Source organism: Culicoides brevitarsis, chromosome 2 (assembly GCF_036172545.1).
Source record: "Culicoides brevitarsis isolate CSIRO-B50_1 chromosome 2, AGI_CSIRO_Cbre_v1, whole genome shotgun sequence".
Classification (NCBI taxonomy): Eukaryota; Metazoa; Arthropoda; class Insecta; order Diptera; family Ceratopogonidae; genus Culicoides; species Culicoides brevitarsis.
The window spans coordinates 26099822-26117080 of NC_087086.1; the positions used below are offsets into that span (position 1 = coordinate 26099822).

General features: G+C 30.3%; 4 protein-coding genes and 1 long non-coding RNA gene across 6 annotated transcripts; 3 read left to right on the forward strand and 2 right to left on the reverse strand.

Moving 5' to 3' along the window:
- Nucleotides 1-191: 191 nt before the first annotated feature.
- LOC134831475 (uncharacterized) lies at nucleotides 192-2136 on the reverse strand. Its single transcript, XM_063845208.1, has 6 exons — nucleotides 1893-2136; nucleotides 1443-1506; nucleotides 1258-1380; nucleotides 1113-1168; nucleotides 693-751; nucleotides 192-633 (listed from the first exon to the last, which is right to left on the reverse strand). Exons 1-6 carry the CDS (start codon nucleotides 2041-2043, stop codon nucleotides 424-426), a joined length of 663 nt encoding a protein of 220 aa, XP_063701278.1. The 5' UTR covers nucleotides 2044-2136; the 3' UTR covers nucleotides 192-423.
- A 1397-nt stretch (nucleotides 2137-3533) lies between these two features.
- LOC134829789 (uncharacterized) lies at nucleotides 3534-4156 on the forward strand. The gene is made up of 2 exons (XR_010161937.1): nucleotides 3534-3899; nucleotides 3948-4156. It is a non-coding gene; the product is annotated as an uncharacterized LOC134829789 (long non-coding RNA).
- On the reverse strand, nucleotides 4055-7407 carry LOC134829788 (bifunctional methylenetetrahydrofolate dehydrogenase/cyclohydrolase, mitochondrial). 2 transcript variants are annotated; one of them, XM_063843044.1, is made up of 4 exons: nucleotides 7287-7383; nucleotides 6131-6513; nucleotides 4594-5419; nucleotides 4055-4538 (listed from the first exon to the last, which is right to left on the reverse strand). In XM_063843044.1, exons 2-4 carry the CDS (start codon nucleotides 6400-6402, stop codon nucleotides 4410-4412), a joined length of 1227 nt encoding a protein of 408 aa, XP_063699114.1. In that variant the 5' UTR covers nucleotides 6403-6513; nucleotides 7287-7383; the 3' UTR covers nucleotides 4055-4409. The 2 variants fall into 2 exon arrangements, with proteins under 2 accessions (XP_063699114.1, XP_063699115.1); XM_063843045.1 differs by lacking the exon at nucleotides 6131-6513 and having other exon boundaries at nucleotides 4059-4538; nucleotides 7287-7407.
- A 1253-nt stretch (nucleotides 7408-8660) lies between these two features.
- LOC134829786 (putative inactive tyrosine-protein kinase Wsck) lies at nucleotides 8661-11302 on the forward strand. Its single transcript, XM_063843042.1, has 2 exons — nucleotides 8661-9166; nucleotides 9234-11302. Exons 1-2 carry the CDS (start codon nucleotides 8815-8817, stop codon nucleotides 11132-11134), a joined length of 2253 nt encoding a protein of 750 aa, XP_063699112.1. The 5' UTR covers nucleotides 8661-8814; the 3' UTR covers nucleotides 11135-11302.
- Nucleotides 11303-11337: 35 nt separating this feature from the next.
- Nucleotides 11338-14242, forward strand: LOC134828829 (uncharacterized). The gene is made up of 3 exons (XM_063841814.1): nucleotides 11338-11346; nucleotides 13325-13691; nucleotides 13749-14242. Exons 1-3 carry the CDS (start codon nucleotides 11338-11340, stop codon nucleotides 14240-14242), a joined length of 870 nt encoding a protein of 289 aa, XP_063697884.1.
- The last annotated feature ends 3017 nt before the right edge of the window (nucleotides 14243-17259 follow it).

Genomic DNA, 17259 nt, shown 5'->3' on the forward strand with positions numbered 1-17259 from the left:
CAAATTTTGATTTTTGAAAACCAATTATCTTAAATAATATTTTTATTCAAGTAAATAATATTGCATTTTTTTATTGCATAAATTTGCAAATTTTTAAAACGCTTTTTAAACGCATATTTTTGCCAAGCTTAAAAAAATAGTATTTGTTAGTTATTTAAAGTTTAACGACTGAAAAAAATGATTTAGTTCAGAAAAAAACCTTCGATATGTAATTAACGTTAATTCATTTTATTTTTCTTTTCTTTTTTGTATCGTCGACGATGATGACTAACCTAAATATTTACACAATTAAATAAATAAATAGCCAAAAATTAAAATTAAATTCTTATTCGATAAATCCTTCCCCCTATTTTTGTCTTGTATTTTTCACGCGAATGAAAATCTGTTTGCCAAAAATAGGGAAATCACGGTGAGTCACAATTTCTACGATTGCGACGACGTGCCTGGTTCGGGCGTTTGCGGGCACGGAGACGGCGAGACAGATTGACGTTCCTCACTTTTGATTTGCAGCTTAATTTCGCGATGCTTTTGGATCTTTGCTTCGGCAGGACTCGGCACAAACGGGCAATTGGACTCTTTGTAGACAATCTTTTTGCGGTCGTTCCATGGGAAAACGTCGTTCCATTTACCGGGCTGGAAATAAAAAAAATTTATTGAATTTCCGAGTTGAGGAAGAAAATCACATGACTCACATTACGATTCTTTTTCATGCGATTTTCCCAGTCAAGGAGCGCTCGTTCGGCATCACTTACTAAAATAATAAAAAAAAATCAAATAAATTAGTAAATTAATCGATTTTAAATATTTTTTTTAATTGTAAAAGTAAAATTTCATTTTTTTTCAATTTTTTATAAAAAATTAATAAAATTTTAGTGAACAATAAAAATCATAATTAAAAACAATTAAAAATAAAAAAAATTTAATTTTGTTTAATTTGTATTAAATTTTAATTATTTTTTTTTTAATTTATTTATTTTTATTTTTTAATATAAATAATTAAGGAAAAAGTAAAAAGGTATTAAAAAAAATTAACCCAAAATATGTTCTTAAAAACTTTTTTAATCTTTAGTATTTCTTTTCAAAATTTTTAGATAAAATACAAAATTACTTACAAGGCTTAAACCAGCAATCAGCTGTCAGTTCATCGTCACTCGCATCATCATCCTCTCTAGATAACGAAGAAAAAAATCAGGATAAAAATAATTTTGAAAGGAATTCGCGGCGGCTTTTTCATTGTTTGTTTTGTTTGTCGCTTACCCAGCCACATATATTTTTAGATGGCGCCCACATTGCTGAATTATTTCCTGACACTCACGTAACGTCAGTGTGTGTGCGTCGATATCATTAATTTTATTTATCACATCGTTAACCCTGATACCGCTGCAACGAGGAATGTGAGAATTAGACGAGCACACAAATAAGAGGCGACGAAAAGTTCTTACGCTCTTCTTGCTAATCCTGATCTTTTAACGGCAACTACTGTTAGGGGCTCAAACTGATCCGTACCTACAAGAAAAAATATAAATTTTAATTTCCAATTAAATTAAAAAAATAAAAATAATTTTATTAAATAAAATAAAAATTAATTAGAATTAAATAAAAAATATTAAATAAAAACATAAAAATATTAAATTAAAATAAAATATTCAATAAAAAAAAATTTGTTTTATTTTATTTTAATTTTTGTTAAAATAATTAAAAATAAAAATTAATAAACAATTAAAAATAATTAATTTAAATTTAAAATCAAATTAAAAGTTTATTAAAATTTAAAATTAAAAAATAATTAAATTAAATTATTTTATTAAAAATTAAGTTAAATTAAAATCGACTAAAATTCAATAAATTCAAAAAAATTAATTAATTAAATAAAAAAAATACATCAAACTCACCTCCAGTGACTTCGAATCCCCATAAATTATCGACAAACGTCATAAGTCTTTTGTCGCTGTCTGTTGAGCCCCGCACTCTGATTTGCCATTCGGCGTTCTCGAAAGGTGTGTATTGTCCCAACTCTTGTAAAAGTTGCTTTGTATTAACCATCTTTTTATTTTTTTTTGTCTTAAAATAAAAACTAATTAATTATTTTTTTTCTTTTCTTTATTATTCAACGCTTGCTTTCGACTGACTGATAGTTTCTTTTATCATTTCGTCGTGCCTCTATCAAAGGAATCAATCTCAATGTCATGTGACAATTTTAGATTTATTGTTGTTGTGTCGCTAGCATTGATCTTCACATCGCACACGTTCGATTTTTTGTGTCATCGTTCGGAAAACACACCAACACGTCAAATTCGTTGCAGAGACGAGTGATGCGACTTTTGATGATTTTTCGCGATTAATTGTGTTTGGGCGGGACTGTTTATCGTATGTGTGGCAAATCCTAATTATATCAATTAATTTATTTTTAAATTTTAGACAGACAGTTAATAGAATTTTATATTTAAAAGGGACATAAACGGCTTCGGGTGATGATCGGCGTCATACATTGTTGTTGATGTTTAATTGGTTTTGCCGGAAATTTTACGAGTGGAAATGGGGAGGAAACGGAAGTGGACTTTCTCTTTTGCGGTGTGAAGGATTTTTATGGTAAAGAAAGTACCTAGCTGAAAATATTTTAATTTTTTGAGGTTTTCGGTTATTAATGATAAAATATTATCAGAAATATTCTTTCGAAAGATCTTTATTTAATTTTAGGCTTAAAATCGATTTTCTAAAAAAACGTTGAAATTATTTAAAAATTATTATTGAATTTATTTGTTGAAAAACTGATTTAGACATTAATATTTTAAATTTTATTTCACTCAAAATCGTCAAATTATCATCAAAAATTGTAAAACAATGTTTATTTGGTCGTTTTTAAGCAAAATTAATTATGCAAGAAATTAAAAAAAAAACAAAATAATTTTCGATAAATTTTCTAAATTGTTCTTAAATGATTAAGATTCTTAACAGAGAATAAAAATTCAGAAAAATTAAATATTTAAAAAAAAATTAAGAAAAAAATATTTTTTTTGAAAAAGTTTTTTTTAACTACAGAAAAAATTAAATTAAATTTTTAGAACTTTTATTTGACTTTTAATTAAGATTTTTCAAAACACAAAAAGATTTTTTAAAAATTTTTATATCCCAAATTCAAAAAGGTCTTTTTTTATTAATTTTTTTTTCATCCAAAAAAATTTAAATAATAAAAATAAATTCAAATAATCATTTTATTTTTAATAAAATGGAGCGGCCTAACTACAGAAAAAATAAAATAAAATTTTTAGAACTTTAAATAAAGATTTTTTAAAACATTTTTTTCCCTTTTACTTTATTAAAAAAAAAAATTACCTTATTTTTTAATTAAAATTTTTATTTGAGAAAAAAATTATAAAAAGCCTTGAATTGATGTAAAAAATACAAATTTTTATAAAAATAATATTTTATTTAATTTTCAAAAAAAAATGCTATAACAAACTTAACGTTCAAAAAAAATTTTTTTTCAAAATAATTTTCAAATTTGACGTAATCGAATACAATCGTAGCAACCTTTGCGAAAATTGTTATCAATATTTTAGCACGTGTTTAAGTACACAGTAAAAACAGTTAATTTCTTTTATTTATTGTTGAAATTTAACAAAAAATAAAATGTCATTAAATAAAGAACGCAGTAAAAATTTTCCAAATGACTCCGATGGCCCGAATCTGTCAATAATTCGACGAAAACCAAAACTAAATAAATTTACAAAATTACTGCTGGACCTTCTGCAACTTGAATTACAATTAACAACAGCTGTGCTGGAAAAAGTTGGAGAAGACAAAATTTCAGAACCAGTAAAAATCGATTTGGAGTTGACTTTTGACGAAGATGGAAAGTGCTTATCGATTGAAGAACACAAAAAATGACGATTTTTCAGGTAAAAGAATTAATTTTTGTCCGTAATTTCCTGATTTTTATTTTTTAGAATTTACCGGAACTCAGATAACGAAAGTAACGCAATTGGGACAAAGAAATTTCACCCAGACACAAAAAATTTGTTATTTAGTTTAATCATTTATTTATTATCTCATTATAAAATCTTTTCTTACAAAACTATGGAAATATTTACTTTGTTATCAAAATATTAAATATTTTTTTTTGTTTCCATCACAATAGGAAGCTGATTGCTGTTTATATTTTTGTTTAAATTATTATCATTTTTCGAAAGAAAAACAAAAATACGAAGAAAGATGCAACACACTGACTTATCAGTGCTTGTAACAAGTCAAAAAAACATGTTTTTGTTTGTTTGTTTTGAAATACTTGCGTGCGGGGGCTTGTTTTTCTACATTTTCTATTAAAATTGACCTATTATTTGTTTATGACCTAATTAAAATTTGTCTATTTGTTTGATTTGTGAGTGAAATACTATTTTTTGGACTGATTTTTAAACAGAGGCGTTGCTGCTGTTGTTGCTGACGGGAGATTCGGGTCTTCCGTGATGTCCTGCGAGGTTTTTCGCTGCAATGTAGGTATTTTTCATGAGCATTGCTACTGTCATGGGACCAACGCCACCCTAAAAAAATCAAATTTTTAGATTTTTTTTTAATTTTTTAATAAATTTTTCTTACCGGCACTGGTGTGATGTGTCCCGCTACCTTCCGGACTTCATCAAAGTCCACGTCACCGACGAGTTTGGTCTTTCCCGTTTCCTCATCCGTGATTCTGGTGATTCCGACGTCAATTACGCACGCTCCCGGTTTGATCATGTCAGCTTTGATGAGTCCCGGAACGCCCGTTGCTGTGATAACGATATCAGCAAGTCTGCAAAAGACCGCCAATTGTTCCCTCGGGGTGAATCGATGACAAATTGTGACGGTGGCATCCATTGCACTTGTGTCGTTGCGACCATCGGCATGCATGAGCATGGCAATTGGCATGCCAACGTTCTTGGAACGACCAACAACGACGACGTTCTTGCCAAAAGTCTCGATATTTTCGCGTTTAATGAGTTCCTGGACGCCAAGTGGGGTGCACGGGATGAGCGTGTTCATGTCGAGACAGAGGCGACCGACATTTTTCTCGTTGAAACCGTCGACGTCTTTTTCGCAACTGACGGAATTGCAAATGCGACGTTCGTTGATGTGACTCGGGAGAGGTAATTGCACGAGAATTCCGTCAACCAAGGGACTTTCGTTGAGCTCGTTGATCTTGTCGAGTAATTCTTCTTCCGTTATGGATGATGGCAAGTTCAGAGTTTGACTGCTGATACCGACATCCTTGGCAGCGAGCATCTTGTTGCGAACGTACGTTTGACTGGCTTGGTCGTCGCCAACGAGGATTGCCGTGAGATGAGGGGCACGATGACCTTCTTTCACCCATTCGATGACTTTTTGCTTGAGCTCGGCACGGATTTCGGTCGCGATGCGCTTTCCATCGATGAGTTTTGCCATTTTGCTGAAAAATTTAAAAGGTATTCGTTAAAATTTGTAAAAAAAAATTTTTTTCTTAAAAAAAACACACAAAAACTAAAACACTGGAAATTTGGTAGCCTCGTTTGGAAAAATTTATGGAAATGGAAAAAAAATATTTTATTCCAGAACTCAAATAATTTTTTTAAATTAAATTATAAATTTTCTACCAAATTAAGATTTTGAAAAAAAAATCTTAATTAAGATTAAAATGATTAAAAAAATTTTAATTAATATAAATGTAAAATGATCGAGAATTTCTCATATTTTCTTAAAAAATTTATAAATTTTTAATAATTTTCGTAAATTTGTTTTCATTTCCAGAAAAAAATTTAGATTTAATTAAAAAATAAAAAAAAACAAAAAAAATTTTTTTTTTGAAAAACAAATTAAATTTTGTTTAAAAACTAAAAAGAATCTTTAAAAATGATTTTTAATTTAATTTTTTTTAAATATTTTTATTAATTAAATATTAATTGAATTTAGGTTTTTTAATTAATTAAATTTTTAAATTAAAATAAATTATGTAAATAAAATTCGAATAAAATAAAAAAATATTTTTTTAATTTTTTTTAAAATATTTTTTTGAGAAAAAATTAACACTTTGATTAATTTGAATCCCGGAAAAAAACACAATTTTTTCTATTTTTTTAACTAAAAGGTGAGCACAAGAAGCAATCTAAGACACGCGACTCACCTGTACGAGTGATTACACCGTTTGGCTTCCCCATAGCCATTTTGAAGGATTTGTAACGTTTGATATTCCTTCATTTTATTCTTATTTCTGTTCTTGTAGTCGTAAGTGTTGAAGTTATTCAAGTACGAGAGTTTCGTGTAAGTACGTAAAAATATTTCTTGTGCTCTGCACGTGTCTGACTGAAAATTTTCTAGTTGCGAGCGACTTATTCGGCGCAGCGTTCGAAGTAAACTGAAGGCACCGATGTCTGAGACGGCCTTTCTGACTATCATTTTTGGGATGTTTTTAACTGATTCATACGCGCAATCGTGTTATCAGTGACGCGAGTGGATCTGATGCAATCAAAACAGATATTCAGAAGTATTTTTCCTGGACACTCGCATCTAGAGACGATGAGAAAGAAGAGATGTAATATGAGAGGCATGGCAACAAACAAAAAAACACAGAGAGAGACGCGAAATAGACTACGACGTCAGACAAAAAGGTCAAATTCTCGCGTTTTTAAACAAAAAATTCCATGTCTGTCGCAATTAGTAATAATTTTTGATAAGAATTGACCGGGAGGCGCGTTTTTAATGGGTCTAAAAAACATGTCGCTGTTTCCGGAAGCGAAATTTTCATTTTCCAAAATTAAAATTGATAATTTTTTTGTCTAAAATCGGATTTTTTGACATTTTTCGTAGAAATATTTTAAAATTTAAGGATTTCTCAACAAAAAACCAAATGTAGGTCAACTTCTTGTCTTATTATCAAAAATTCCGAACAAAAAATCCATTCTAGGCACGTGAAATAAACGTGAAGGTAATTTTCCACAGAAAAAAAGTCATTAGAGAAAGCCCAATATTCACAAAACCGGTTGTTGTTGACACTGAAACGTGTTTCATAACACCACAAAATGCATTTCAAATGACTTTTTTATGCAGATTACATCACATTATGATCAAAATTTGACCCGGATTTGTCATTTTAACGATGATTTTTGCTTTGATTGCCTTGCTAATGACTTCGAACAATGGTCGAGTTCTGTGAAAAAGGGTCGCAAACAATTAAAATGCCCTTGAATCGTGTCTTTGTTTACCTCACATGGACGGCAACTCGAGATTTTATCTTAAAAATAATTGTAAATGGAAATAATTTAGCAAAATTTTGTAATTACCTAGTGATTCGGGGTGTTTTGACGGAATTAGTTCAAACGAAATATCAGGAAAACTCAATTTATCCAACTAATTTTATCGAAATTTATCGCAGCACTGATATCCGATATCTCAAATTTTGACGTTTAATATTTTTGAGTGACTGGTCTAGAGATTCCAATTATTCGGTACTTTTTATTACTCGGTTATCGAGTCAAAAAGTTGCAAGTATTCGGGTATCTGGATTTCGAAATTCGGGTTTAATTTTTTAACTTTTCAATTTTGAATTTTTTTATCGGTGATTTTTTAAAACTTTTAATTATTTTTATTTTGAATGAAAAAATTGAAGGAAAATCAAATTTTAATTTCACAAATTACAAAATTTTGGAAAAAAATTGAATTTCGATAGAAAATGTCTTATTAAATAAGAAACGAGTCATCCATCAACTCTTCCAATCTTTTAATTCCTTTTTTGAAATTAAAATGCTTAGTTCGTTTAAGGTTCAAATCGACCATCGACATCTTCCTTATCAATTGTTTAAGACAGGTCATGGCTTTGGTTACATATCTGAGAAACGCAATAAATTAGGTGATAAATGGGGAAAATTAATACATATCTATGATATTGAAATTATGGATGTAGACGACTGTCATAATCGCTGAAGATGTATTTACAAACAGCGAAATAAATTCGCTCGCAAAATTTTTGGTTATTTTCACTCATGAACTAGTCTTAAAGAATGTACTATACTCGTAAGATGTAGAACGAAACCACAAACCTTACAAGTATTTTCAATGCAGATCAAAGCGAAAAATGAAGGTTTACCTAACGAATTTCGCAAAAAGTTGCTATTTGTTGTTACTTCTTAAAATTGAGGTGAATCCTTAAAAATGATTGTTAAAAAAAGAACTAATTGATAATTACATAATATGAATTTGAGAATAAATAACAATTACAAGCATAAACTTTGTGACTGTTTTGGTTTTTCTTATAGCATATCTAGAGTTCGCGGATTGTTCTATTCTTTCAACAACGAACCATAAATTCCCATGAAATAAATTAGATTTAGTAAAGATGAAAAAAGAGTCGATTATTTCAAATCTAATAAAAAAAATTAAATTGGCGACTTTTAGATTAAAAGTTTAAAGCATTTAATCTAAAAGTTGCCAGTTTAGCCAAAAAAATTTTTAAATTAAATTCTTAAACCGAAAAGGTCCTTTTCAGAAAAATTTGTTGTTTTTCATGACGTTTTAATTCCTTTTTTTTTGTTAAAAACTAATTGACTCGAGTAATTTGAGCAATATTCGAATAATCGGATTTCGAGCACCGGATCCTGGAATCTCCACTCCTCAAAATGACGTTTCGCTGTCAAAACGTTCAATAATAAACAAATCGCTGAGCAAGGCAGTCCCTTTTGTGTTTTTAGCTAAAAAGACGAGTTTTTAAGTTCATTGGAGCCTTTCGCTGGGTTCCAATATGCGCATTAGCGTCCAGCTATAAATCAAAAACAATCAAGTGCCTCCAAAATTGCCTTTTTAATAGATTACGCGATGATTTCGTTACGTTCGCACCACACCCTTGCATCTTGCGTTATATTGTTTTTCTTCGTAATTCGTGCCGCCAATGCTGAAGATGACTCTTCGTTCCTCGGATGTTACAAAAAGCTCGATGGACTCGAAAGGATTCGTCGTGTACACTCGTTAACGGTCCAAAATTGCGTCAAAGCGTGCGAAGAGGAAAACAAAGCATTCGCATTGCTCGGCTCGATCGAGTGTTTCTGCTCGAACAGCAAGGAAGAACGAGATGTTGTCGAAAATGCGCGTTGTTTAAGTTGCAGTTACGATGATGCGGTACTTTGTGGAAGCTTTGACGTTGTCGCTTACTACAAAACCCCAGTTGAAGGTAAAATTTTTCATCTTTTCATCAATTTTTTGTCACGTATTGATAAAAAAAATCTAATTTTTTGCAGTTCCCGGTGCGATGTTGACGTTGTTTATAACAAATGTCACGAACACTTCGATTGCGATAAGGTGGGATCGTCCCCTAGATGCCTTTAAAAAGATCACCGAGTACCAGGTAAAAGCTGAAGTTGAATTTACCTTCGGAACCAACATCCAAATGGAACGTTTTTGGACCGTACAACCTGAAATGAACGAATATGAGTTGTCAAATTTGCATCCTGGGACGACTTATAACATTACCTTGTACGCGATGCAAAACGGGGATGTCAGCGCCAATAGTTCGATTCAAGAAACAACTTTTATTGGGGTTCCGTATCCAAAACCCGAGGAACCGATCATTTTGAGTGAAAGTGACACAACGAAAACCATCGAAATAATGCGAACGGACAGCATTTATCACAACGAAAATGGTCCGGTGAGTGCCTGGCGTGTTGTAGTTCACATGGTTGAAGGAGATTTGTATCAACCTTTCGATCCGGAGCTTTTGCGCGACTATCGTGGTGCCCGGGAAGACGGTTTGCCGTACTACATCGCCGCTGAAGTGGGAAATCGGACAAAAACTTTGACAATCGGGGATGGAAATCGTCATGGTGACTTTGAAAATCCGCCGTTGCCCGTTGGAAAGCACATTCACATCTCCATCGGAGTTGTCTCGATGCTGAATAATCGAACGGAAGTCTTGTACTCGGATACGACACACGATCAACATACCCGAATGGAAACAATTGCCATCGATTTGCCCGAAGAGCAGGACGGAACGAACCAAACTTTGGTCATAATTCTCACAGCAGCTTGTATCATCCTGGGATTACTTCTGATCACTTCCAGCATCGCTTATTGCTTCTTGCGGGTCAGAGCAGGACGTCGCGTGCAACGATTGTCCGATCATCACGAGTTAACGGTCCAAAGTCACGCCGTGGAGATGGAAAATAACGGATATGTCGGCGATAACTTCAATAATACGAATTTTTCTGAAAGTTTATCCTTGCTAGCAGATCGCCTTGACACAAACCAACAAATTCCGCGGAAAAATCTCACACTTGACATCGACAATGTGATTGCGAATGGCGCTTATGGCGAAGTAATTCGCGGAAGTGTCTCGAAAAATAATATTTCGACAACGTGTCAAGTGCATACGGTACAAGATGACATGGAAAAGCCCGAGCAAAACGCTTTTTTAAAGGAATTTAATCAACTCATGGAATTAAGTGGACATGAATCCTTTCTGAGATTCTTTGGCGTTTGCAAGACCCCTGATTGGTTCTATCTCGTATTTGAAGATGTTTCGCGTACGTTGAAGCGATATTTGTTGGATGCACGTGTCGAACGGAGTGATCGGTTCTCGTCGGTGTCTGAAGAAATGGTTATGACGATAATTTCTGACCTGGGCAATGCTTTGGAATATTTGGAACAAAACCACATCGCTCACAAAAAATTGAACTCATTCAATGTTCGCGTCAACCAAGACGAGGAAGTGAAAATCGGATTTTTTGGACCGACTCACTTCGATGAAAATGGCAAGACAATCGATACGCGTCGCTGGGATGCTCCAGAAGTGCTCAAAAATATCAACAGTCATTCGACGAAAAGTGACGTTTGGTCTTTTGGTGTCTTGATGTGGGAATGTTGCTGTCTAGGAGCAACGCCGTACGGAAATATCGTTGCGACAGACTTGTTACCTCGCATTCGGAATGGGGCAAGATGTGAACAAACGCCTTTCATGTTCGACGATTTGTATCAACTCCTTCTCAATTGCTGGGAACTCGATGCCAAGGAACGTCCCACGTTCGCGGAAATTAATAATTTCCTGAAGCAACTTATGACATCGATTGAGCACGCACTTACTTTTAATCGTCGCGATGGCATCCAATTGCCATACCATTTGCCATTGTTGGAAGTCAAAAATTAAGTCATGCCAGATTTTTTTTCTACGTATTTTTGCCTTAATGATAAGAATAACGAATCATTCCGTCCTTTTATAATGTGAATGTGCGCCGCTTTTTTGGTGTCAAAAAATGCACAATTTTTATGATAATTACTTTTTGATAGTTTGTAGTACTTTACAAAAAAGAAGAAACTGATCACAAACTTACCTCTTAATTCTCTCTTGAAATGTATTTTGTAAGCAATGTATTCCAGATCTGAGCTTTGTACTAAAAAAAAGTCATGAGTCTCTTGATTTAAGTATTTTTTATAGATGTAAGGCAGGAAAAATTTAATCAACGGTTTTTATATGAAAAATATATATCTTAGTTATGTAAATGTCTAAATATATTGACAAAAAAAATATGAACAATAAAAACGCACATCATTCGATTCTTAAAAAATCCTTTTTTTATTTTTTAAGTCAGGGGCGTAGATGGATTAACATTTTTTTGGGGACAAATATTTTTGGTATGTCTGAAATAAATGGCTAGATTTTATTTTATCAAAAATAAGACAACACCCGTATATCCACAAATCATAATAGATACTTAGTAATAATTCTATTGAATTAATTGTCACAATTGACCTCTGATTTAATAATTTTAATGATCAGTGAACAACAAAGGAACAATAATAAAACAATTGAAACAAATCTGATCAATATAATAAACAACTTAATAAATTCAATTCAAATCTTCTTGGTAACAATTCTTTTGGTGAGTTTTTCTTATATTGAATATTTATGTGCATTGCTGACATATTCTCGCTTATATACTTATAGAGCGTAACAGTACTTTAATTAATGTAAGCAGATACAACACTCCCCCTAGACTCTAGAATTCAATGAGCTTATGATTTTTCTCGACAGGTATGCGGGGCACAGACTTCGTCAAATAGTGGACTTTAACCCGTATTTCTAAGACTTCATAATCGACGAAATCGCGTCATATTGACCTCGGCGTCAATTCTAATGCAGTCCTGAACGATGAGATTTCGTGAAACTTATAAATTACTTTTTGGTCATCGGTTCCTTTTACGTAACTCTCATAAAGGTTTATCTTGTTTTAAATGCAATCCAAATTTCTTGAATTTTTCTAATGCCGTATTTTTTGAAAGAATTTTTCGACTGAAATAATTCACCGCAAAAATGAGATTCCAATTCTTTTTATGATTTAAATTACCAATCTATTAACGGATAACAACATTCGTCGGTAAGGTTTACTCGGTTGCCATATTTAAGTAGGAACTTATCAGTTTGTAACGGAATGCAACATGGATTCATTTTGAAATTTAGGTAAATAGAAATCTTTCAACCTGGACATCTAAAAATTCTTTCATGTTGAATCTTTTCACAAATGCGTCCAAGTCGGGATTACAAAAAATTCATCATTATGAAATAAAATTCACCGAGACATATTTTTGAACGTTCATAACGTTCATAAATGGTAATAATTGATTTATCATTCTAAGTCATAATTTGTTCATAATTTTTCCAAATTAAGAAATTAAATCGTTCATTTGAAGAAAATATGAAATATTTTAAAATTTATAATTAATCATCAATTCAAAGTTTAGATAGATTTGGATGAATTTCGAATTTTTTTTTAAAGTCTTTTCTGAAAAATAAATTACAATCGACGGATTAAAATAATATTTGCGAATAAAATTTAAACTAATTAACTAACTAAAAATTGTTTTCAGTAATAAATTATTTAAGTAGGAACTTATACTTGTTAAACGAGATTTGCCATATTGCAATTTATTAAATTTAATTTTTTTTATTAGTTTCATATAGATAAATTTTTTAAAAACATAAAACATTATTTATTTTCCAATTTCCTAAATAACCATTGACAATAAAAAATTAAAAAAAATCTCTGATTGGGTATGTTGGTTCTATGATGACCTACGCCACTGATTAACAGTGGATTCTAGATGTTTTCAATAAAAAATTTAATTAGGTAAATAGAAATCTATATCAACCTTGACATCTAAAAATCACTTTTTCATGTAATGAACCATCTTTTGTTAACTCGTCATCGCATCAAAAGAGAAATATCAATGTCAGGCAATTAATTTTTTAATTTTGATTCATTTTCATTCAAATCTCTGTTGAAAAATGTTCATTTTTCTTCTTTTATCGTCAATTTTTACAAAAATTTCATCTTTTCAGTATTGTTCAAACTTTGAAGTCTATACAAACCACACTTATCACCCGCTAAGACATTGCCAACGATCCAACGGGACGATTATTGGTCTCAGAAACGTGAAAACGTTCGAAGATTGCGTCTCTTTTGGGCGAGAACGTTCAGCTTTGGCCTTCAATTTCCGCTCCAACGACAAAAACAACACAAATCGCTATGATTCGCTCAAGCCAAAGGAGGAATCGAACAAAACTTGGAACTATAACGTCGAAACAAGGCTCAAAAATGAGGATTTTTACAATTGTCAGTTGCTGGAATGTCCTGAATATGGAAATTTCACCGGAATGATCAACGATACGCGGTTCGATTATTACACTTTGTATGCAAAACCGCCTCGTGAGTGAATTTTTCTTCAGAATTTCCAAGTTTTTAATTATTTTTCTACAATTTTAGCGCCCTTTAGCTCAGTTTGCATTCCGCAAGTTGGAATGTTCGTCCTCTATCAAAAACCGACGAACTATACTTTTGCTTGGAAGACTTGTCGTGAGATTGGAGGAGGATTGGCGCATGTAGTTTCCGAAAAAAGAACCAATACTTTGGCGAATTACTTGAAAAATAACTTGAATTTGACAGTTTCCAAAGAAGCGTATGTCGGATTGAACGAAAGTATCGTAGATAAGTTTAATACGTCGTCCAATGAGCCTCTCGATTGTTTTTTGTATCGGGCATGGGCTCCAAAGCATCCCGCAAAGAATCGTCGTCCTGGATGCGTCGGTCTAACAGTCGATCGTTCGTGGAAAGTTTTCCATTGTGCGCATAAAATGCCGTTTTTGTGCGAGATTTTCACCACGGGACCAAATAAAAATGTGAGAATTGACAGAAAATGTTCCATAACTCGTCCTAATAATCGCTTTATTCGGATAAAAGAGACGAAAAATTTGAATTGATGAAAATATTTATGAAAAATTAACTTAAAATGATGAAAAAAAATTATATATTTAAGGCCGTTCCAAATGTAAATCTAAAATAAAAAAATCATGAAAAAAACTTTTGAATCCTTTTTGATACAAAAATGAATAAATTTAAACAATTTTTGACAGTTTTTCAATATTTTTTAAATTAATTGTTTTTATTTTTTTTAATTAATTACTTTAGGAATAGCAAATTTAAATTTTCAAGTACAAAAAAAAATCATAAAAAATAATTGTCAAAAAAATTTTGAAATATGAATCGAGTGATTTTATTAAAATTATTTGAAGGGAAAATAAAAAATTTTACAAAATCAAAAAATAAAAAAAAATAAAAACTTAAAAGATCACAATAGGTCTTCGGACCGCGGTGATGCATCCTCGAACCTAACCTAAAACTTAAAAATTAAATTTAAAAAATTTAAAAAATCATAAAAAAGAAGGAATTAAAAAAAATATTAAAATTTCTTGAAAAATTATCAAAATAGACCAAAAACGGTAATTTTTGATAATTTTTTTTTATTATTCTTTTTGCCTTATAGAATTTTCAGCTTTAAAAATAAAAATGGGATAAAAACTTGAAAAAAAATTGTAGAAGTCTAAATATTTTTTTTTTATGAAAAAGAACGAAAAAATTGACGCAGACCATAAATTAAGTACAAAAACGCACAATTTCCATTAATGAAATGCGCTGAAAATGAAAATAAAATATTCTTGTTATTGCTTGCTTAACATCGACCCAACATTTAGTGCGAAATTATGCAAATGCAAACAAGCCATTTTCCTCCGCTAAAGAAAAATAGTCACGAAAACAAACCTTGAATTACAATAAAGGAACTTTCGACATTTTTCTCGGCAACCCTTTTTTCTTAAAACCCAAAAAAAACAACAAAAAATTAAGATCTCTTGTCCTTCGCAAACCCCAGAAACAAAATTTTAATATCATTTACTCACCTGATTGGCAGCTTTTCGCACGAAACTCAATAATCCACAGAATTAAATTGAAAAATCACGTGTGAAGGTCGTTAAAAGTCGGTTAACGTTTTTGGTGTGACTTGGTTTTTTTTTATTTTAGTTTTTCATCCTTAACTCGTTAGAAAATTGTACTATTTTTATACTTTTATTCGAAAATGAGGAAAAACGTTTGTCATAACAATAAAACTTATCAGTTAGCTTAATTTACGCTTAGTTTTAGTCTATATTTACAACAATTTCCTAAGTTAACACATTACATTTTACCATTTTATCAAGACATTTACATTGTATTTCTAACCGGAAACGCGAGCTTTTCTCTTTTATTTATTCATTTTATTTTATTTTTCGTGATGGGCTTCTCGTTAACTTGTCATAACAAAGTTTCGTCTGTTTTTTCGATGGAGTTAAGGTCATTTTGCACGAATTTTTTAAAAAAGTAACACAAGCTGAGTCATGTTTCGTCAAATCAAACTTTTGACAGCGACGAAAAATCCATAAATAAAATATTTTATTACTCATCGTATGGAACTAACCTGAATTTTTCGTCGGCGAGTCATACGTGCGAGATGTTATCGTCGTCGTCGTTGGAAAAAAATGAACTAAAATCACATATTCCAAGTAAAAAACTTTCCGTGATGTAAAAAAAAAGAAAAATAAGTTGTAAGTAATCATAAAATAAATATGCAAGCAGTGTTTGGATTTTCTCAAAGTACACAATTCTTGATGAAAGTGACCTAATTCAGGAAATGACGCGGTGTCGGCGACGACGACGACGAAACCAACCAAGCTACAGGTAGAAAGAGTCGAGGGGTTGCGTGCGTGGCAATTCTTTATCGTTTTCAAATAATGAGTGAGTAATAAGTAGTAATAATAATAAGGGACGCCCATATCAAGAATCTGTTTTGTTCTCCTTTTCTGCTATTTTTACTTAAAAATTTACTTAAAATTTATGTTATGCCTATGAATAATAATTTTTTGTTTGCCTCTAACGTGTTGGTCCTAACAAGAAAGGAGGTTTTTACAATTTTTTTAATCATCGGTAGACTGATGCGATAAGAAAAAGTGTTTCAAATTTAATTTTTAATTAATTTTTTAAAAATATAAAATGTCATAAAATTCCCCATTTTAGAGTCGAATTGAATAAAAATTTTCAAATCATAGAAATTCAGTATTAATTAATTTTTAGAAAATAAATTTTTCTTAATTTTCAGCAAATTAATTAAATTTTATCAAAATATTTAAATTTAAGAGAAAAAATTTTACATTTAGAGTTCTGATTTGTTTTTTTTCTAAAAAATATGAAATAAAATTTTAAAAATTAAATTTTAATTAAAATGACAAAAAATGTTTTAAGGCCGGCATATTATTTTAAAATTTTACTCAAACCTAAATTAAAGTTAAATTAAAGTTTAAAATTTTAGTTTTTCAAAAAAAAATTTAGAAAATTTTAATTGTTTTATGTTATTAGAATTATTTTTTATGCAGTCATTGAAAAATTCCTTTGTTTAAAAAAAAATTTTTAAATTTTTGATCTGAATATTTTCTTTAGTTTTGATATTTGTGATCAATTTTCAAAAATTTTATAATTTTAGTAATTTTTTATTATTTTTCTACAATTTCTACTTGAAAATGTTTTTACAATTTTGGACTATAAAAATTTAATTAATTAAAAAAAATGAAATTTTTAAAAATTCAAATAAAAACAAAAAAAAAAAAAAAAAAATGTGTAAAAGTGTATTTTTAATTAAAAAAAAAAATTCTTGAAAAATTTTCAATTTTTTGCTAATTTTTAAAAATTAAATTAAAAAAAAAAATTCTAAATTTTTTGAAATTTAATTAATTTTTAAAAAATTGCAATTTTTAGTAAAAAATTCAATTGTTTAAAATTGATAAAAAATTTTTCAAAACTTTTTTTTTTTATTTTGCCCACCCCCATTTTATTTTAAAAAATTTAATTTTTAAAAATTTAAATTTTTTAAAAATTCAAATAAAAAAATTTAAATTTTTAAAAATTTAAATAA